The following is a 22,580-nucleotide window of genomic DNA, read 5'->3' on the forward strand; positions in this document are numbered from 1 at the left end:
GAGTCTTCCTGTCCTTGAAGATGATGGTGTAGCAGTGAGCTAGAGTCTTCCTGTGCTTGAAGTTGATGCTGTAGCAGTGATCTAGAGTCTTCATGTCCTTGAAGAGGATGGTGTAGCAGTGAGCTAGAGTCTTCCTGTCCTTGAAGATGAGGGTGTAGCAGTGAGCTAGAATCTTCCTGTCCTTGAAGATGATGGTGTAGCAGTGAGCTAGAGTCTTCCTGTCCTTGAAGATGATAGTGTAGCAGTGAGCTAGAGTCTTCCTGTCCTTGAAGATGATGGTGTAACAGTGAGCTAGAGTCTTCCTATCCTTAAAGATGATGGTGTAGCAGTGAGCTACAGTCTTCATTATCCTTGAAAATGATGGTGTAGCAGTGAGCTAGAGTCTTCATTTCCTTGAAGATGATGGTGTAGCAGTGTGCTAGAGTCTTCCTGTCCTTGAAGATGATGGTGTAGCAGTGAGCTAGAGTCTTCATTTCCTTGAAGATGATGGTGTGGCAGTGAGCTAGAATCTTCATTGCTTTGAAGATGATGGTGTGGCAGTGAGCTAGAGTCTTCATTTCCTTGAAGATGATGGTGTAGCAGTGAGCTAGAGTCTTCATTTCCTTGAAGATGATGGTGTAACAGTGTGCTAGAGTCTTCCTGTCCTTGAAGATGATGGTGTAGCAGTGAGCTAGAGTCTTTATTACCTTGAAGATGATGTTGTTACAGTCAGCTAGAGTCTTCCTGAGCTTGAAGATGATGTTGTAGCAGTGAGCTAGAGTCTTCATTTCCTTGAAGATGATGGTGTAGCAGTGAGCTAGAGTCTTCATGTCCTTGAAGATAATGGTGTATCAGTGAGCTAGAGTCTTCATTTCCTTGAAGATGATGGTGTAGCAGTGAGCTAGAGTCTTCATTTCCTTGAAGATGATGGTGTAGCAGTGAGATAGAGTCTTCATTTCCTTGAAGATGATGGTGTGGCAGTGAGCTAGAGTCTTCATTGCTTTGAAGATGATGGTGTGGCAGTGAGCTAGAGTCTTCATTTCCTTGAAGATGATGGTGTCGCAGTGAGCTGGAGTCTTTCTGAGCTTGATGTTGATGGTCTGGCAGTGAGCTAGAGTCTTCCTGTCCTTGAAGATGATGGTGTAGCAGTGAGCTAGAGTCTTCCTGTCTTTGAAGATGATGGTGTAGCAGTGTGCTAGAATCTTCATGTCCTTGAAGATGATGATGTGGCAGTGAGCTAGAGTCTTCCTGTCCTTGAAGATGATGATGTGGCAGTGAGCTAGAGTCTTCCTGTCCTTGAAGATGATGGTGTAGCAGTGAGCTAGAGTCTTCCTGTCTTTGAAGATGATGGTGTAGCAGTGTGCTAGAATCTTCATGTCCTTGAAGATGATGATGTGGCAGTGAGCTAGAGTCTTCCTGTCCTTGAAGATGATGGTGTAGCAGTGAGCTAGAGTCTTCATGTCCTTGAAGAGGATGGTGTAGCAGTGATCTGGAGTCTTCATGTCCTTGAAGAGGATGGTGAAGCAGTGAGCTAGAATCTTCCTGTCCTTGAAGATGATGGTATAGCAGTGAGCTTGAATCTTCCTGTCCTTGAAGATGATGGTGTAGCAGTGAGCTAGAGTCTTCCTGTCCTTGAAGATGATGGTGTAGCAGTGAGCTAGAGTCTTCCTGTCCTTGAAGATGATGGTGTAGCAGTGAGCTAGAGTCTTCCTGTCCTTGAAGATGATGGTGTAGCAGTGAGCTAGAGTCTTCCTGTCCTTGAAGATGATGGTGTAACAGTGAGCTAGAGTCTTCCTGTCCTTGATGATGATGGTGTAACAGTGAGCTAGAGTCTTCCTATCCTTAAAGATGATGGTGTAGCAGTGAGCTACAGTCTTCCTGTCCATGAAGATGATTGTGTAGCAGTGAGCTACAGCCTTCCTGTCCTTGAAGATGATTGTGTAACAGTGAGCTAGAGTCTTCCTATTCTTAAAGATGATTGTGTAGCAGTGAGCTAGAGTCTTCCTGTCCTTGAAGATGATCGTGTATCAGTGAGCTAGAGTCTTCCTGTCCTTGAAGATGATGGTGTAGCAGTGAGCTAGAGTCTTCCTGTCCTTGAAGATGATGGTATAGCAGTGAGCTAGAGTCTTCCTGAGCTTGAAGATGATGGTGTAGCAGTGAGCTAGAGTCTTCATTTCCTTGAGGATGATGGTGTAGCAGTGAGCTAGAGTCTTCATTTCCTTGAAGATGATCGTGTATCAGTGAGCTAGAGTCTTCCTGTCCTTGAAGATGATCGTGTATCAGTGAGCTAGAGTCTTCCTGTCCTTGAAGATGATGGTGTAGCAGTGAGCTAGAGTCTTCCTGTCCTTGAAGATGATGGTATAGCAGTGAGCTAGAGTCTTCCTGAGCTTGAAGATGATGGTGTAGCAGTGAGCTAGAGTCTTCATTTCCTTGAGGATGATCGTGTATCAGTGAGCTAGAGTCTTCATTTCCTTGAAGATGATGGTGTAGCAGTGAGCTAGAGTCTTCATTTCCTTGAAGATGATGGTGTAGCAGTGAGATAGAGTCTTCATTTCCTTGAAGATGATGGTGTGGCAGTGAGCTAGAGTCTTCATTGCTTTGAAGATGATGGTGTGGCAGTGAGCTAGAGTCTTCATTTCCTTGAAGATGATGGTGTCGCAGTGAGCTGGAGTCTTTCTGAGCTTGATGTTGATGGTCTGGCAGTGAGCTAGAGTCTTCCTGTCCTTGAAGATGATGGTGTAGCAGTGAGCTAGAGTCTTCCTGTCTTTGAAGATGATGGTGTAGCAGCGAGCTAGAGTCTTCCTGTCTTTGAAGATGATGGTGTAGCAGTGTGCTAGAATCTTCATGTCCTTGAAGATGATGATGTGGCAGTGAGCTAGAGTCTTCCTGTCCTTGAAGATGATGGTGTAGCAGTGAGCTAGAGTCTTCCTGTCTTTGAAGATGATGGTGCAGCAGTGTGCTAGAATCTTCATGTCCTTGAAGATGATGATGTGGCAGTGAGCTAGAGTCTTCCTGTCCTTGAAGATGATGGTGTAGCAGTGAGCTAGAGTCTTCATGTCCTTGAAGAGGATGGTGTAGCAGTGATCTGGAGTCTTCATGTCCTTGAAGAGGATGGTGAAGCAGTGAGCTAGAATCTTCCTGTCCTTGAAGATGATGGTATAGCAGTGAGCTTGAATCTTCCTGTCCTTGAAGATGATGGTGTAGCAGTGAGCTAGAGTCTTCCTGTCCTTGAAGATGATGGTGTAGCAGTGAGCTAGAGTCTTCCTGTCCTTGAAGATGATGGTGTAGCAGTGAGCTAGAGTCTTCCTGTCCTTGAAGATGATGGTGTAGCAGTGAGCTAGAGTCTTCCTGTCCTTGAAGATGATGGTGTAACAGTGAGCTAGAGTCTTCCTGTCCTTGATGATGATGGTGTAACAGTGAGCTAGAGTCTTCCTATCCTTAAAGATGATGGTGTAGCAGTGAGCTACAGTCTTCCTGTCCATGAAGATGATTGTGTAGCAGTGAGCTACAGCCTTCCTGTCCTTGAAGATGATTGTGTAACAGTGAGCTAGAGTCTTCCTATTCTTAAAGATGATTGTGTAGCAGTGAGCTAGAGTCTTCCTGTCCTTGAAGATGATCGTGTATCAGTGAGCTAGAGTCTTCCTGTCCTTGAAGATGATGGTGTAGCAGTGAGCTAGAGTCTTCCTGTCCTTGAAGATGATGGTATAGCAGTGAGCTAGAGTCTTCCTGAGCTTGAAGATGATGGTGTAGCAGTGAGCTAGAGTCTTCATTTCCTTGAGGATGATGGTGTAGCAGTGAGCTAGAGTCTTCATTTCCTTGAAGATGATCGTGTATCAGTGAGCTAGAGTCTTCCTGTCCTTGAAGATGATCGTGTATCAGTGAGCTAGAGTCTTCCTGTCCTTGAAGATGATGGTGTAGCAGTGAGCTAGAGTCTTCCTGTCCTTGAAGATGATGGTATAGCAGTGAGCTAGAGTCTTCCTGAGCTTGAAGATGATGGTGTAGCAGTGAGCTAGAGTCTTCATTTCCTTGAGGATGATCGTGTATCAGTGAGCTAGAGTCTTCATTTCCTTGAAGATGATGGTGTAGCAGTGAGCTAGAGTCTTCATTGCTTTGAAGATGATGGTGTAGCAGTGAGCTAGAGTCTTCATTTCCTTGAGGATGATCGTGTATCAGTGAGCTAGAGTCTTCATTTCCTTGAAGATGATGGTGTCGCAGTGAGCTAGAGACTTCATTTCCTTGAAGATGATGGTGTAGCATTGAGCTAGAGTCTTTCTGTGCTTGATGTTGATGGTCTGGCAGTGAGCTAGAATCTTCATGTCCTTGAAGATGATGATGTGGCGGTGAGCTAGAGTCTTCCTGTCCTTGACGATGATGGTGCAGCAGTGAGCTAGAGTTTTCATGTCCTTGAAGATGATGGTGTAGCAGTGAGCTAGAGTCTTCATGTCCTTGAAGAGGCTGGTTTAGCAGTGAGCTTGAGTCTTGCTGTCCTTGAAGATGAGGGTGTAGCAGTGAGCTAGAGTCTTCCTGTCCTTGAAGATGATGGTGTAGCAGTGAGCTAGAGTCTTCCTATCCTTGAAGATGATGGTGTAACAGTGAGCTAGAGTCTTCCTATCCTTAAAGATGATTGTGTCGCAGTGAGCTAGAGTCTTCCTGTCCTTGAAGATGATGGTGTCGCAGTGAGCTAGAGACTTCATTTCCTTGAAGATGATGGTGTAGCAGTGAGCTAGAATCTTTCTGTGCTTGATGTTGATGGTCTGGCAGTGAGCTAGAATCTTCATGTCCTTGAAGATGATGATGTGGCGGTGAGCTAGAGTCTTCCTGTCCTTGAAGATGATGGTGCAGCAGTGAACTGGAGTCTTCCTGTGCTTGAAGATGATGCTGTAGCAGTAAGCTAGAGTTTTCATGTCCTTGAAGATGATGGTGTAGCAGTGAGCTAGAGTCTTCATGTCCTTGAAGAGGATGGTTTAGCAGTGAGCTTGAGTCTTCCTGTCCTTGAAGATGAGGGTGTAGCAGTGAGCTAGAGTCTTCCTGTCCTTGAAGATGATGGTGTAGCAGTGAGCTAGAGTCTCCCTGTCCTTGAAGATGATGGTGTAGCAGTGAGGTAGAGTCTCCCTGTCCTTGAAGATGATGGTGTAACAGTGAGCTAGAGTCTTCCTATCCTTAAAGATGATGTTGTAGCAGTGAGCTGCAGTCTTCCTGTCCTTGAAGATGATGGTGTTACAGTGAGCTAGAGTCTTCCTATCCTTAAAGATTATTGTGTAGCTGTGAGCTAGAGTCTTCCTATCCTTAAAGATGATGTTGTAGCAGTGAGCTGCAGTCTTCCTGTCCTTGAAGATGATGGTGTGAAAGTGAGCTAGAGTCTTCCTATCCTTAAAGATTATTGTGTAGCAGTGAGCTAGAGTCTTCCTGAGCTTGAAGATGATGGTGTAGCAGTGAGCTAGAGTCTTCATTTCCTTGAAGATGATGGTGTAGCAGTGAGGTAGAGTCTTCATTGCTTTGAAGATGATGGTGTCGCAGTGAGCTAGAGACTTCATTTCTTTGAAGATGATGGTGTAGCAGTGAGCTAGAGTCTTCATTGCTTTGAAGATGATGGTGTAGCAGTGAGCTAGAGTCTTCCTATCCTTAAAGATGATGGTGTTGCAGTGAGCTAGAGTCTTCCTGTCCTTGGGGATGATGGTGTATCAGTGAGCTAGTGTCTTCCTTTCCTTGAAGATGATGGTGTAGCAGTAACGGACCCAGTAAGGGAACAATTGAAACCGTGGCATCTTTTTTTTTCAGGTACTAAATGGATCTCATGGAACTTAGTTTTATACCTTTCCTTTCTGCTCCTTTTTTCTCTCTCTCTTTAATCCAATCTTTCTTTCCCTCTCTTTCTGTCTCTTTCCGCGCCTGATTTGATTCTAATTCACCCTGATTCATTCTCCATTCTTCTTTTATTTCACAATCCTTCTCCTTTGTTATCTCTTGCCCCACTCCCGGCTCACTTGCTTATAACCTTTGACATTTCTAATATTTGCTGGTTCCGAAGAAGGGTCACTGACTCGAAACGTTAACGCTGCTTCTCTTTCCACAGATGCTGCCGGACCTGCTGAGTGGTTCCAGCATTTCTTGTTTTTATTTCAGATTTCCAGCATCCGCAGTATTTTGCTTTTATTATTGAGATGGTTAAATTGTCTTACATTGAAGATAGTCATTGCCTCGCACTTGTGTGGCATGAATGTTATTTGCCACTTATCAAGCCTGAATGTTGTCTTTGTCTTGCTGCATGTGAGCACATTATCTGAGGAGTTATCAATGGGAACAATGTACAAGCATCAGTGCTTGAAGATGTTGGCATGGCAGTGAATAAAATTTTCCTGTGCATGAAGGTGATGGTGTGGTAGTGGGTTCGAATCTTTCTTGTTCTTGAAGTTCATGTAAGTTGGCATGGGCAGTAAGTTTAAGCCCTTCTGCTTCCGTGCCAATTCCTTGCCTGGTCCTTCCTTGCACTTCCCAAATTGATAGTCCAATTCTGTTTCACTTTTCAAGGAAAGTGACAGCTGTTAGTGAAAAAATTGATTGTGTTTGGTGAGAGGCAAATATGCTTTTTGCGAATGCTCTCTGAAGGTATTCCCTCAACACTGGTGTCTGAAATGCTTGTTGGTGATGAACCACAGATCACAGTGCAGTGAGGTGATCACAGGTATGGAAAACCATGCCAACTGTGCTGGGTTATAACACAACCATCCTTCTGTGTGCATGCCTCATGGTGGGGAGGAAATGAGCCTCAATAGTCCTGAAGAAGATAGATATTTTCTTTCAGAAATTACGATTTTCGTTTTGCCTGGTATTGGTAAGCAATTAATTGCTTTTCTGAAACCAGCCTTTTAAATTTTAAATTTCTGTCTTGCAACACTGGAACATGCAATCACTGTGGTAAAAACTAGTTACTTTTTATTTCCAAGCCCCCTAAAACATTCTCATCAAAGAATAGTTAAAGCAATACAAGAGAGACCTCATTGTAATTGTTACAATGTAAGTTTTCCAATTCATTCTTGGAATGTGGAATTACTGGCAAGATGGCATTTATTCCCCATCCCTACTTGTCCTTGATAAGGTGCTTATAGGCCACCTTCTTGAACTGCTGCAGTCAATGGGGTGAAGTTACTCCCACATTGCTGTGATGGAGGAAGTTCCAAGATCTTGACTCTGTGAGGATGAAGGACCAGCAATATAGTTCCAGGTCAAGATGGTGTGTGACTTGGAGGGGAAGTTGGAAGTGGTGGTGTTTCTAAGCACCTGTTTCCCTTGTCCTTCTACGTGGGAGAGATCATGGTTTTTGGAGATACTGTTGAAGAAGCCTTGGTAATTTGTTCCAGTGCGTCTTGTAGATGGTATACCCTACAGCTACAGTGCACCAGTGGTGGAGGGAGTGAATATTTTAAGGTGGTGGATGGGCTTTCGATCAAGTGGGGAGTATTTTGTCCTGGATGATATTGAGCTTCTTTAGTGTTGTTGGTACTGTACTTATTCAGTCAAGTAGAGAGTATTCTATCACACATCACACTCCTGGCTTGGAGTCACAGAATATACAGCCTCTTGCAGCCACAGACAGTAAATACAGTATTTACATGGCTGGCCCAGTCAAGTTTCTGACCAATGGTGACCCCATGTTAATGGTCGGGACTTTGATGATGGTAATGCCAAGAGGAGATGGTTACACTATCTCATGTTGAAGATGATCATTGCCTGTCATTTGTGTGGCACATATGTTATTTGCTACTTATCCAATTATGAATGGTGGTGGGCAATTAAACAATCAATGGTAGGGGGCTCCATGAATAAATATCCCCATCCTTGATGATGCTGGAGCCAGCATATGAGTGCAAAAAACAAGGCTGAAACCTTTGCAACCATCTTCAGACAGAAGTGTCGAATGGATGATCCATTTTGGTTTACTCCTGAGGTCTCCACCATCACAGAGCCAATCTTCAGCCAATATGATTTACTCCACATGATAGCAAGAAATGGCTGAGTGCACTGGATACAGCAAAGGCTATGAACCCCAACAACCTCCCATCGATAGGATTGAAGACTTGGTCTCCAGAAATGGCATGCGTACATCTCTGATCTACCAATCCACAGCTCATTCACATACCCACAACCGCCTTGTTCCTGAATCTCCACAGTTAAGATGATGACTGCTGCGTTCTGTTTGAGACCTTCCCTGAGTCTTGGATTACAGTCCAAGTTGTGCTCATGCCCCTTTGAGGCCCCCCTCGCTGGATCTCCTCAGAGCTACAACATTTTCCCTGTTATCAAAGTCTCTTCCTGTGCACTGGCAGGCTCCTACGAGAGTTTATGTTTCTATAGGATATGGGGAGAAAGCGGGAACAGGCTACTGAGTCAGATGATCAGCCATGATCACAATAAATGGCGGAACAGGCTCAAAGGGCCAAATGGCCTACTCCTGCTCCTTTTTTTTCTGAGTCAGCTGCAATCCTGGTGCGAAGCTCAGCGTGCAAACTCAATAAGCCCTGATCCATAAAAGGACTGAGTCCTGGGGCAGATAGGGAGGGTGAGGCCTCTCACGACCAATAAACCGTGCTAGGATTTGCTGGGCAATTAACAACAAATTTAATGGTGCTTGCTGTTCCGTGTGCATAAAATGTTCAGCAGCTTGTGACAAGGAAAAGATATCCCATGAATTGTGAATCCCCAAAACTACTGAATGATTTTCATCACTAACCTCACAAAAATATCAGCTCGCCCTCAACCTCCCCATGAGTTTCAAGAAATTGGGGCATTTGTGTAGTATTTACCAAATTAAATATGTGACAGGAAACTTAGGCTGAAACAACATAAGCATCTTTTTTAATGACAAGATTGATGGTTCTGACAAATCTCTGAGCCTCTCTGACCCAATAGGGGAACAACTGAAACCGTGGCGTCTTTTTTTTCAGGTACTAAATGGATCTCATAGAACTTAGTTTCATACCTTTCCTTTCTGCCTCTTTTTTCTCTCTCTCTTTAATCCAATCTTTCTTTCCCTCTCTTTATGTCTCTTTCTGCACCTGATTTGATTCTAATTCACCCTGCTTCATTCTCCATTCTTCTTTTTATTTCACAATCCTTCAATCTCACTAGTTAAGGAGATAGACTGTTGATCCCACCGTTCAATAAGACCCCAGGCGGCAGACCCATTATTTCAGCCTGTTCCTGCCCCACTGAACTTATTTCTTCCTGTCTTGACTCTATCTTTTCTCCCCTGGTCCAGTCTCTTCCCACCTACATCCGTGATTCTTAGAACATAAGAACGTAAGAACTAGGAGCAGGAGTAGGCAATTCAGCCCCTTGAGCCTGCTCCACCATTCAATACGATCATGGCTGATCTCATCTTGGCCTCAACTCCACTTTCCTGCCCGTTCTCCATAACCCTTCAACCCATTACTAGTTAAAAATTTGCCTATCTCCTCCTTAAATTTATTCAAAGTCCTGGCATCCACCGCACTCTGAGGTAGTGAATTCCACAGATTCACGACCCTTTGGGAGAAATAATTTCTCCTCATCTCTGTTTTAAATCTGCTACCCCTTATCATAAAACTATGACCTCTCATTCTAGATTGCCCCACCAGAGGAAACATCCTCTCCACATCTACTTTGTCAATCCCCTTAATCATCTTACATACCTCAATTTGATCTCTTATTCTTCTAAACTCCAGAGAGTAATGGCTTAAACTGCTCAATCTCTCTTCATAAGACAAACCCCTCATCTCTGGAATCAATCGAGTGAACCTCCTCTGAACTGCCTCCAATGCAACTACATCTCTCCTCAAGTAAGGGGACCAAAACTGTACGCAATACTCCAACGCCTTGTACAGTTGCAGCAACACTTCCCTACTTTTATACTCTATTCGTTTAGCAATAAATGCCAAAATTCCATTTGCCTTCCTTATTACCTGCTGTACCTGCATACTAGTTTTCATATAAACATGCACGAGGACACCCAGATCCCTCTGCACTGAAGCACTCTGAAATTTCTCTCCATTTATATAATAATTGCCTTTCTATTCTTCCGACCAAAATGGATAACCTCACACTTATCCACATTAAACTCCATCTGCCACATTTTGGCCCATTCACCTAACCTATCCATATCCATTTGTAAATTTCTTATTTCTTTATTGCAGCTTACTATCCCACCTATTTTAGTGTCATCTGCAAATGTGGCTATAGTACCTTCTATCCCTGCATCCAAGCCATTAATATAGATTGTAAATAGTTGGGGCCCGAGGACTGAAACCTGCGGCACCCCACTAGTTACATCTTGTCGACCAGAAAAGGTCCAATTTATCCCGACTCTCTGTTTTCTGTTGGTGACTCTTCTGATGCCCTACGTCATTTTGACAATTTCCAGTTTCCTGGCTCTAACCGTCTCATCTTCACTATGGATGTCCAATCTCTCTACACCTCCATCCCTCACCAGGACGGTCTGAGGGCTCTCCGTTTCTTCCATGAACAGAGGCCCAACCAGTCCCCATCCACCACCACCATCCTCCGCCTGGCTGAACTTGTTATCACATTGAACAACTTTTCCTTCAACTCCACTCACTTCCTTCAGGTAAACAGTGTAGCTATAGGTACGCGCATGGGTCCTAGTTATGCCTGTCTTTTTGTGGGATATGTCAAACATTCCTTGTTCCAGTCCTACTCAGGCCACCTCCCCCAACACTTTTTCTGGTACATAGATGACTATATCGCTGCCGTTTCCTGCTCCCGTCCTGAATTGGAAAACTTTATCAACTTTGCTTCCAATTTCCACCCTTCTCTCACCTTTACATGGTCCATCTCCGACACTTCCCTTCCCTTCTTCAACTTCTCTGTCTTCATCTCTGGGGATAGGCCGTCTACTAATATTCATTATAAGCCCACCAACTCCCACAGCTACCTCGACTACACTTCTTCACACCCTGCCTCCTGTAAGGACTCCATTCCATTCTCCCAGTTTCTCCGTCTCCGACGCATCTGCTCTGATGATGCAACCTTCCACAACAGTGCTTCTGATATGTCTTCAACCGAGGATTCCCCCCCACTGTGGTTGACAGGGCCCTCAACTGCGTCCAGCCCATTTCCCGCATCTCTGCTCTCACCTCATCCCCTCCCTCCCAAAACAGCAGCAGGGTTCCCCTTGTCCTCACTTTCCACCCCATCAGCCTCCATATCCAAAGGATCATCCTGCGCCATTTCCACCACGTCCAGCGTGATGCCCACTACCAAACACATCTTCCCCTCGCCACCCCTGTCAGCATTCTGAAGGGATTGTTCCCTCCGCGACACCCTGCTCCACTCTTCCATTACCCCGACACCTCGTTTCCTTCCCACGGCACCTTCCCATGCAATCACAGGAGGTGTAATACCTGCCCATTTACCTCCTCTCTCCTCACTATCCAGGGACCCAAACACTCCTTTCTGGTGAAGCAGCGATTTACTTGTACTTCTTTCAATTTAGTATACTGTATTCACTGCTCTCAATGCAGTCTCCTCTACATTATGGAGACCAAACGCAGATTGGGTGACCGCTTTGCATAACACCTCCGCTCAGTCTGAAAACATGACCCCGAGCTTCCTGTCAATTGCCATTTCAACACTCCCCCCTGCTCTCATGCCCACATCTCTGTCCTGGGATTGCTGCAGTGTTCCAGTGAACATCAACGCAAGCTCGAGAAACAACATCTCATTTACCGATTAGGCACGCTACAGCCTGCTGGACTGAACGTTGAATTCAATAATTTCAGAGCATGATGGGCCCCCCATTTTTATTTTTATTTTTTATTTTTATTTTATTTTAGTCTGTTTCATCATTCATTTTTTTTTTAACCATGTGCCTGCCCACTTTTTTTTCATGTTTGTGCTTTCGACCAGGGCTGTTCACAATTCTGTCATTTAACACGCTCTCTGCACTAACGCTTTGTCTTTCACCACACCATGAACGCACTCTTTGCCTTTGCTCAATGATCTTCTGGTCAGTTATTCTCTGTGACCCTCTGTCCTATCAACACCTTCCCTTTTGTTATCTTTTGCCCCAACCCTGCTTTATTTGCTTAAAACCTATTACATTTCTAACCTTTGCTAGTTCTGATGAAGGGTTGACCTGAAACGTTAACTTTGCTTCTCTCTCCACAGATGCTGCCAGACCTGCTGAGTATTTCCAGCAGTTTTTGTTTTTACCCCAGATGTTACCTTGCCCTCACCATACTGTTATCAATATGCACTTCCAGCCAATTGAGTGCAAAAAAATTTCAAGCTGAAGGGTGAGGGGAAAGTTTAACTAATGGGGGCAGGCCGCGAGATGCTCTTACTCAGCAAATCCTGGGCCATTGTAAAAGAGAACTAAGAGCAGTATTTCTTTTTGCTTACAGTACAGAAGTCATTTACATATCACAGCCACTAAAGGAAGTTGTAGGAAAATGTATATGCAAATCTGCAGCACTGAATGTAAGAGGCAAAACAAAAACAATTCTCAAGCCAAAGGCAGCAAACAAAAAGGGATTTATCTTCATAGTAAGGATGGCTGCATCTACATTAATATGCACACACGCAGGTATATGTTCCGCCCCATGTCAATTGTCAGCTTGACTCAGACAGAAGGTTGTATATTTAACACCCAGTCTAAGGGGCAAATTTAGGAATATAGGAACAGGCATAGGCTATTGAGTCCCTCAAGCCTGTTCCTGATTCAAAGTAAATGCTTCGGACCCCCAAGACACTCAGCTTAGTATATCAAGGGAGCGCTGAGAGGCAGGGACTTGGATATGCAGTAGCTCACCTCTTAGTGAACTGTCAGTCCCAGTTCCGAAAACAGCAAAATAGAACCATGGTCCTCTTCCAGGTGTACAGTAGCAGTAGCTGTTATGTTACAGGACTAGTAATCTCAAGGCCTGAACGAAAGGCTCAGAAACGTGAATACAAATTCCACCACAGCAGCTTTATAATTTCAATTCAGTTAAGTAAATAAACCTAGAATTAAAAAGCTAGTATCAGTAATGATGGCCATGAAACTACAGGATTGTTGTAAAATCCCTTCACACACCAGATTCACAGCAATGTGGTTGACTCTTAACTGCCCCTTGGTATGGCCTAGTAAGCCACTCAGGTGTATTCAGAATGTAGTTCACCACCACCTTCTCAAGGGCAATTAGGAATGGGCAATAAATGTTTGCTTTGCCAACAATGCCCACACCTGTGAATGAATGAAAAAATCAAGTAGATTGCAGCTGCTCTGCATTGACCCATCTTGTTTCTATATTCCTTAATGGCCTAACCTAACAAAAATCTATCAATATCAGTTTCAACATTTTCAACTAACCCCTAGCCTCAACAGTTTTTGGGGGAGAGAGTGCCACATTTCTATTTCCTTTTCTATGAAGAAGTGCTTCCTGATATCACCCACAGCTTTAATTTGAATTTTATGCCCTATTGTTCTTGACTCCCCCACCAGAGGAAATAGTTTCTCTCTATCTATCCTATCACATTCTATAACCATCTTAAATACTCAATGAGATCACCCCTTAATCTTCTATACTCAAGGGAATACAAACCTCATTTATGCGACCTGTCCTCACAACTTAACCCTTAGTTCCAGTATCATTCTAGTGCATCTGTGCTGCACCTCCTCCAAAGACAATATATCCTAAGGTTCAGTGCCCAGAAATGAACACAGTTCTCCAGATAGGGTCTAACAAGAGTATTATACAACTCTAGTATTATATATCCCTTTGTTTTCCAGCCCTCTGGACATAAAGGCCTACATTCTATTAGCCTGTTTAATGATTTTTGAACAGGTCCACTAGTTTTTAGTGCTTTCTGTACATGGATCCCCAAATATTTCTGCTCATCCATTATTCCTAGAATCATAGAGAGATACAGCACTGAAACAGGCCCTTTGGCCCACCGAGTCTGTGCCGACCATCAACCACCTATTTATACTAATCCTACATTAATCCCATATTCCCTACCACATCCCCATCTTCTCTCAATTCTCCAACCACCTACCTATACTAGGGGCAATTTACAACGGCCAATTTACCGATCAACCTGCAAGTCTTTGGCTGTGGGAGGAAACCGGAGAACCCGGCATAAACCGGGGCCTTTCTCTGAGCCTTTCGTTCAGGGCGCAAGATTACTAGTCCCGTAACATAACTGCTACTGCTACTGTACACCTGGAATAGGACCATTGTTCTATTTTGCTGTTTTCGGTTTAGGAAGTACTCTGATCTAGCTTTTGAGGCCCAAAGTGGATGACTTCACACTTGTTCACACTGAACTCCATCTGCCGCAGTTTTTTCTCACTTAATCTATCAACACCCCTTTGCAATTTTAACCAGACAACTCCAAGCTCAGTGACACCCACCCACTGCTCCCCCCACCTTACCACTCTCCCATGCCTGACCCCAACCCAATTAATTCCAAAGACTTCCTTCTTCCACTTCAAAGCATCGTCAGCCTCCAACCTTCACTCTCCTCTTGCTTTTCAAAATTCTGATTCACAACCTTATCACCTCAAGATTCAAGAACCTCAAAATTTGATCAGGCGCTATAACAGTAAGTATCTTTGTATCTACCCATTCAAGTCCTTTAAAACTACACAATCTGATCACCCCTCTGAAGTGATTTATGACTTTAACCCCTTGTAGGGACTAAAACAAATCAGGAGCACATCCCCAAAAATCTCCTTTAATCGTTCAAACCAGACAAATTCTCCGACATTTATTTGGGTCCAAAGCATTGCACTAGCTTTCTCTCAAAGAAAGAAAACCAACAGACAATTTTGCCATCATTCAGATAGCCTATTTCTAATATTTTTATGGCCAAGTCATAAATATCCCAGATATTATAAGGTTCTGGGAAACTCTCTTTAATATGTATCTTCCTATGTTCCTATGTATCTCTCCACTTAAAGAGACACAGAGAGAGGGTTCTTGTAGTTGTATACAGAATAGTACACGAGACGATTTAATAACTTTTATATATTTATTAAAGAATTTAATATGCAATACACTTCTTAAGTGGATAAGTATAGCACAATATAAAATATTGCTGAGAGGTGTAACACATATTCTTATTTCTAACTAGAATCCAAAAGTTTAACCTTGCTAATGTAGCAGCAAAATTATCTTAGAATATCCATCAAAATTTAAAGTAAACTTGTACCTTAAATCCCCGAAACAGGCATGGGGTGAGAAGTGTTGTTGAGGATTCAACACCTCTAAGTGTTTGCTTCAGAACCTTGTATTTTTATAATATTTTTAAGGTGTCGTATGACTTTTGCATTAGATGTGACCTTTCTGTGTTCCTTTTAAAATCCATATCTTTAATCTAATGTTTCACTGGAATTTGAAGTTGTGAGCTTCTATCTGGTCAAAATGTTCATAATTGTGTTTACTTGACCTCTCTTGTTCCTGTGAGTACATTCCATTTATTGTTAAATACCCTTTCCATGGTACCCACAGCAACCTCCGGAGTCTGAACAACACCGCTGTTAGCGGGAATGAATCTAGACGAATCACTTGACACTCAGATCTGCTCCAATGTCAAACAGTTTATTTAAGTTACGCCGGTGGGGAGCAGGTCACTGGACTGTCCAGATGCCTCTCCACCGAACAAAGAAAAATCATCAATACTTATACATTTTCAAACAGTTACTCAGCCCATCCCGGCTGGACATGGTCCAATCATAATGATTACAGATTATATACATTGATTATTAAAGACCAATGGAAGCAGTTACCAGGCGTGGAAGGGGCTGCATGACCAGCCCACGGACAGATCGGGGATTACTCGTGAAGTTTTCCATTCCTTTCTAGTCTCTATCCTTGGTTTTCATGTACGCACACCACCTTATCTTAACCTTGTTACAGGCTGGTATCCTTGTCAGCATTCCACAAGGACATCTGCTTTCCATTGAATAAGTCTTTGTTTGAATTTATGTTACTCAGCTCCTGTGTGGAATGTGGTCAAGCTGGCTAAGCCCCGTGATGCCCTACAACCTCTTCATTGTTCACTAAGATTATATGTTACTAGTTACTCAAATAACATTTAAACAGTATAATATTTACTGCAGGTGACTCTGCGCTTGGGAATACCCTTCAACAACCGCCATAAACCAATTAAGTTTTATTGCTATCTCTTACTGAGGTCACACAGGATATTTCAATGTACGTGTTTATCTTCCAAGTCCCTGGTAACAGCAATTCTATTCTAACAGAGACCTTGAAATTTTTAACTCCAACATCTTGAAGGGGAATAAAAGCAAAATACTGCGGATGCTGGAAATCTGAAATAAAAACAAGAAATACTGGAAATACTCATCAGGTCTGGCAGCATCTGTGGAGAGAGAAGCAGAGTTAACGTTTCAGGTCAGTGACCCTTCTTCAGAACACTTGAGTTCTGAATAAGGGTCACTGACCTGAAACATTAACTCTGTTTCTCTCTCCACAGATGCTGCCAGACCTGCTGAGTATTTCCAGTATTTCTTGTTTTTATTATCTTAAAGGGGAACATCAGTGAGCTCTGAAAACTAACCATTTATTCAAACTTTAACTCTAAAAGCACAATACACTAACTATTTCCAAATTCCAGTCAGTCAAGCCTATTATACCTATATTCCTTCACACCTTCTAAACTCAAGGGAATACAAGCTAGGGTTATGCAACTTGCCCTCATAATTTAACCCTTTAAATCTGGTATCATTGAGGTGATTCTGCACTGTACTTCCTGCCAAGCCAGTATATCCTTCCTTAAGTACAGTGCCCAGAACTGAATGCAGTACTCGAGATGAGGTCTAACCAAAATACTATATAACTGAAGCATAACTTCCTCCCCTTTGTAATCCAGCCCCCTCGCTGTCTCACTAATTCTCTCTCTTACAAAGATGTACATACTGTCCCTTTCTGCCTCAGGCTGAAGACTAGCCTGACAGCAACTGAAACAGTTATTTGCCACTGAAGCGATTTGATTACACAACCAAAATAATGAAATAAAGAGAATCACAGAAAACATACACTTTTTCACCAAACCATAATGCATAGATGTTAAATAATCTGCCTTAAAATCCTTTCCAGGGTCCTACATGGTTAGACATACAAAATAGAACATCCTGAACAAATTAGTACTAATTGCTATATCTTCCAGAAAGAACAAACAAACTTAGGCCTCAACAATAAAAGTCAAATAAATAGACTGAGATGTTTGATGGCGGGACTGACGTATGAGGAGAGATTGAGTCGGTTAGGATTATATTCGCTGGAGTTCAGAAGAGTGAGGGGGATCTCATAGAAACCTATAAAATTCGAACAGGACTTGACAGGGTAGATGCAGGAAGGATGTTCCCGATGGTGGGGAAGTCCAGAACCAGGGGTCATAGTATAAAGATATGGGGTAAACCTTTCAGGACTGAGATGAGGAGAAATTACTTCACCCAGAGAGTGGTGATCCTGTGGAATTCGCTACCACAGAAAGAAGTTGAGGCCAAAACATTGTATGTTTTCAAGAAGGAGTTAGATATAGCTCTTGGGGCGAAAGGGATCAAAGGATATGGGGGGAAAGCGGGAACAGGTTACTGAGTTGGATGATCAGCCATGATCATAATGAATGGCGGAGCAGGCTCGAAGGGCCAAATGGCCTACTCCTGCTCCTATTTTCTATGTTTCTATGTAGAAGGTAGGTTTGACGGTAAAACTCTGTAACCCAAAAACTCAAAAAAAAATTGAATTAACTCGACATATCCACTTTTACTAATATTTCTGCAACAGTTTTGTTGATTTTAAAGAGCTCCTGTTTCTATAGAATATCAAAAAGTAGGAGATTATACACAGGCCATGCCAATTACTTTAATGATAGTACAATCCTTCCAAGATGTCCCTCTTTAACCCTCTCTCACTATTGTTTTTATGTTTGGTGGCAATGCATTGAGTCAGACAGGTAAGTGTGTTGTTCAAAGTGTAGATAACCTATCTCAAATCCTCATAAGTATTTGTACCGGAAGACATTTCTCCTTGACAGATTGTATCTATCAGGAAACTGAATAGGCATGGGCTCTTTTCTGTAGAAAAGAGAAAGCTGAGTGGTGACCTGATAGATGCCTTTAGAAGTGAAGACGTTTTCATTTGTGGAGGAGACCAAAGCTAAGGGCTATAAATATAAGATAGTTACTAATAACTCCAATAGAGAATTCAGAAGTTTCTTTACCCAGAGAGTGGTTAGAATATGAAACTCACTACCACAGGGACTAGCTGAGGATTTTCAGGGGAATTTAGATAAACACACTAGGGAGAAATTCGAAATAAATGATGATAGAAGGGGGAGGAGGCTCATGTGGAGCATAAACACCAGCATTGACCTGTTGGGCCAAATGGCCATTTCCTGTGCCATAAACTCTATGTCGTTCTATGTTCAGGGATAATTTGAATAAACAACTGAACAACTGTAAGATGATGGCAGGCTGGCGATTATTCAGGTTTGAGATTGCAAGTGCAAAGGTGGTAAAGTTGGGAGACAGTCAATTAACAAGATGTTTGGCACCAAGCAGCAGGGGCGAGGCCAAGTCAGCATGATAGAAACTATACTGGTATTCACGCATATCTGAATGGGATTTAATAAAATGGTCAATTTAATGAGTAAGTGCTGCACTGGTCAAGGCTATGGCTCTATTTTGAAGAACAGGGGAGTTCTATCTGGTGCCCTGGCCAATATATGTCCCTCAATCAAAACACTTTACCTTTATCTCATTGCTACGTGTGGACACATGCGTGTGGAAATTGGTCATCACATTTTCTTCATTACAACAGTGACTACATTTCAAAAGTACCCTATTGGTTGTCAAGTGCTTTGCAACATCCTGAGGTCATAAAACGTGGTATATAAAGGCAGTTTTTTTCCTTCTTTTTCACTTGCTTCTACCCGAAATCCTTCACTCAGATAAATCATAAAGGATTCCTGCTCCTGATCATTAGGCCTTGCTAGGTTTTTTTATTCAGTCATGGGATGTGGACATTGCTGGGCAGGCCAGCATTTATTGCCCATCCCTAATTGCCCTTGAGAAGTTGGTGGTGAGATGCCTTCTACGACCGCTGCAGTCCTTGGGGTGCAGGTACACCCACAGTACTATTAGGAAGGCAGTTAGAATCATAGATTCATAGAAAGTTTAAGGCACAGAATGAGGCCACTTGGCCCATTGTGTCCGTGCCGGCCGAAAAATGATCCAGCTAATCTAATCCTACCTTCCAGCATTTGGTCCGTAGCCCTGCAGATTACGGCAGTTGAGGTGTATATCCAGACTCCTTTTGAATGAGTTGAGGATTTCTGCCTCAACTACCCTTTCAGGCAGTGAGTTCCAGACCATCACCACCCTTCTGGGTGAAAAAGTCTTTCCTCATCTCCCTTCTAATTTTTTCTACCAATCGCTTTAAATCTATGCCCCTCATCACAGACCTCTTTGCTAAGGTGAATAGACTCTTCACCTCCACTCTATCCAGGCCCCTCAAATTTTTGTACATTTCAATCACCTGTCCCCTCAGCCTTCTCTGTTCCAAGGAGAACAAACCCAGCCTATCCAATCTTTCCTCATAGCTGCATTTTCCAGTCCTTGCAACATCCTCGTAAATTTCTTCAGTACCCTCTCTAGTGCAATTACATCCTTTTAGTAATGAGCTGACCAGAACTGCGCACAGTACTCAAGTTGTGGCCTAACCAATGAGTTATGCATTTCCAGCATAACCTCCCTCCTCTTATATTCTATACCTCAGCTAATAAATGAAAGGATTCCATATGCCTTGTTAACCATCTTATCAACCCGTCCTGCTACCTTCAGTGATCTGTGGACATTCACTCCAAGGGCCCTCACTGCCTCTACACTTCTCAGTATTTTCCCATTAATCATGTATTCCTTTGCCTTGTTTGACCTCCCCAAATGCATCATCTCACACTTCTTCAGGTTGAATTTCATTTGCCACTTTTCTGCCATCTGACCAGACCAACAATATCTTCCTGCAGCCTACAGCTATCCTCCTCACTATCTACCACACAGCCAATCTTTGTGTTGTCTGCAGGTCCAGGATTTTGAGCCAGCGACAGTGAAGGGACCACGATATAGTTCCAAGTCAGGATGGTGTGTAGCTTGGAGGGGAACTTGCAGTTGGTGGTGTTCCCAACTTGCAGGTGATGGTGTTCCCATATCTAGGTTATATGAACATCAGGTAGATGAAGCTTTTGCTTGGCTGTAATACCTCTCCTGATAACTCCTCTCCCCTCCGCTAATTATGAAACATTGAAGGGAACATTTCCCTGGTCCTGTGCCTGGACACTCTAGATTGCTTAGGATCTTGTGTTATGTTCGTGTGACAGTAAGTACAGGTAAATTGGGTAGGTTGGAGCACATGCCTGTAGAGGAATCAGACAGATTTTCAATATGTTGTCCATCCAGGAGATTCAGTACATAAGACTCAGGGAATCTCCTCTCTGGACATTCACATGAAGAACAACTGGGGTACTGGAGAGTGGCACAGCAGCTGTGGAAACATGTATCCCAGTGTGAGTCTCGAGCCTAGGTACTGGAGAGTGCACTATTGTTGTGGGGCTATATACTCCAGTGTGAATCACTGCCATCAAGAGAAAGTGAAGCTACAGTCTCATTGGTGGCTCTGTCATATTGCTGTGATTTATGTCCCTCTTTTATCCCCTTGTTCCAAGTTAACTTTCTGGATTGTGATTAAGTTCCAGCTCTGAAATTGAAGTGTTGCCCTGGCTTTGAAGGAGGTCCCACAGTCGGTTTAGAATGTGTTTGTTGAAGCAGCTTGTGGAGCAGAGGCCTGCCACACTTCGCTAAATCTGTGCACAGCAGCTGAAAAGCTTCCTTCGGATATCTCCACAAACAAATATATACAACAAGGGAGCAAATATGTTGTTGAGATTCATTAAAGCCAATGTTATGTGAAAATAGATAGCCACAGATGATTCATGATAACAGACATCATCAGCAGAGACTACGACAATAATCCTGTAGATGTAGGTAATGTGGTATGGGCTAAAAAATACAATAAACATAAATCCTACTGCTAACAGCAAATGTTGGATCCGTTTCTTTTCGTCAGGTTCCAGAGATCTGGATCTCTGAATAGCTCGCAGGATGCTTCCATAAGTGAAACAAAGAATGAAACAGGGAATGATAAAACCAATACAAATGGATATCAACCTGAGTATGGCATGTACTAGAAACAGTGGATACATCTCAAAGCACCACCTATTCTCTCTGAACCTAAATAGCAGCATGAAGATGAGAGCTCCTGAGCCACAGACTAGCCACCCGCATACGCTGACTATAATGGCAATCCTCTTGGTCCGAAGACCATGTGAGTACAAAGGGTGAACAATGGCCAGGTAACGGTCAATAGCCGTCCAGGTCAGAAAATAAATACTGACATAGATGTCACAATAGAACACAAAGCCAGTTATGTTGCAGGAGATCTTGTTGAACACCCAATGCATCCTGTTAATGTAATAAATGATCCAGAGAGGCAGAGTCACTAAGTTGAAAAGGTCAGCTATTAAGAGGTTCAGCAGGTAGGTGGCAAGCATCCCAGTTTGCTGCCTCAACTGATACAGGCCACAAATAGCAATGATGTTCAAGGGAAGGCCGATGACAAAGCTACAACTGTAAATCACAATGGGAAAGAGTCTGCCTGACTTGATGTCAATTTCACACTGCACCGTGCTGTTCATTTTCATTCGCACCCTGCCAAATGTCCATCCTATGCTTTCTGTTTCCACATGACAGCAGTTCAGATTGGCCTTTGGTCACTTGGTGAGGTGTTCAGCAATCTGGCATCTAAATAAAAAAGCATCTGGTAAGAGTGCACTTTAATAGATTAATTATTTCGTTCCACAACATTTTAAACTCATGAATTCAACAATAAGTAGAAGTTGTTACCATTTCTATCCTTTTTTGTTGGGTAAAGGTATCAAGGGATATGAATCAAAGATGGTTAAATGGAGTTGAGATACGGATCAGCTATGCCCTAACTGAATAGGAAACAGGATCGAGATGAGCTACTCCTGTTCTTATGAACTTTCTTCTCAGGATTGAGAGGAGAAAAAGATCCAGCTGCAGAACACTGCCATCTGCTACAAGGACCACAGCAATATCAGGCTAGTACGTGCAGTAATGAAGATGACCATCAGTGCCATAAAACCTGGTTACACCTGCTAGTAAGCATGCTGCAGTGTTGACCTAGTGATGATGTTGTGGAGTTGCACAGTGGAGAACTCTGCTGGAAAAAACCTCAAATTCTACAAGTATCCAAAAGGGGTTCAGGGTGAAAGTCCTCCATTACTTGCCTTCAGACCAAGAAACTTGGATTTTTTTATCAGCATCATAACTTCACTGGATGAGCGACTGAAGTCCTGTTTGCACACATGCACAAGGCTTCCTGCTGTTTCTATGGTGAGTCAAGTACTGGGGAAATTCCCAGACAGAAGATTCCCATAGACAAATAATAATTAGCAACTTCCCTAAATGCATTTGTATTTTTGTTCTTCTGTTGTCCCAATTCCCTTTAATTGGTTCCTTC

At 43.0% G+C, this 22,580-nt stretch overlaps 1 protein-coding gene across 1 annotated transcript; it reads right to left on the reverse strand.

The window, feature by feature from the left end:
* Positions 1-20,835: 20,835 nt before the first annotated feature.
* LOC137373303 (G-protein coupled receptor 4-like) lies at positions 20,836-21,738 on the reverse strand. Its single transcript, XM_068038125.1, has one exon. It carries the CDS (start codon positions 21,736-21,738, stop codon positions 20,836-20,838), a length of 903 nt encoding a protein of 300 aa, XP_067894226.1.
* Between the last annotated feature and the right edge of the window lie 842 nt (positions 21,739-22,580).

The sequence above is a fragment of the Heterodontus francisci genome, chromosome 9, assembly GCF_036365525.1.
Source record: "Heterodontus francisci isolate sHetFra1 chromosome 9, sHetFra1.hap1, whole genome shotgun sequence".
Taxonomy (NCBI): Eukaryota; Metazoa; Chordata; class Chondrichthyes; order Heterodontiformes; family Heterodontidae; genus Heterodontus; species Heterodontus francisci.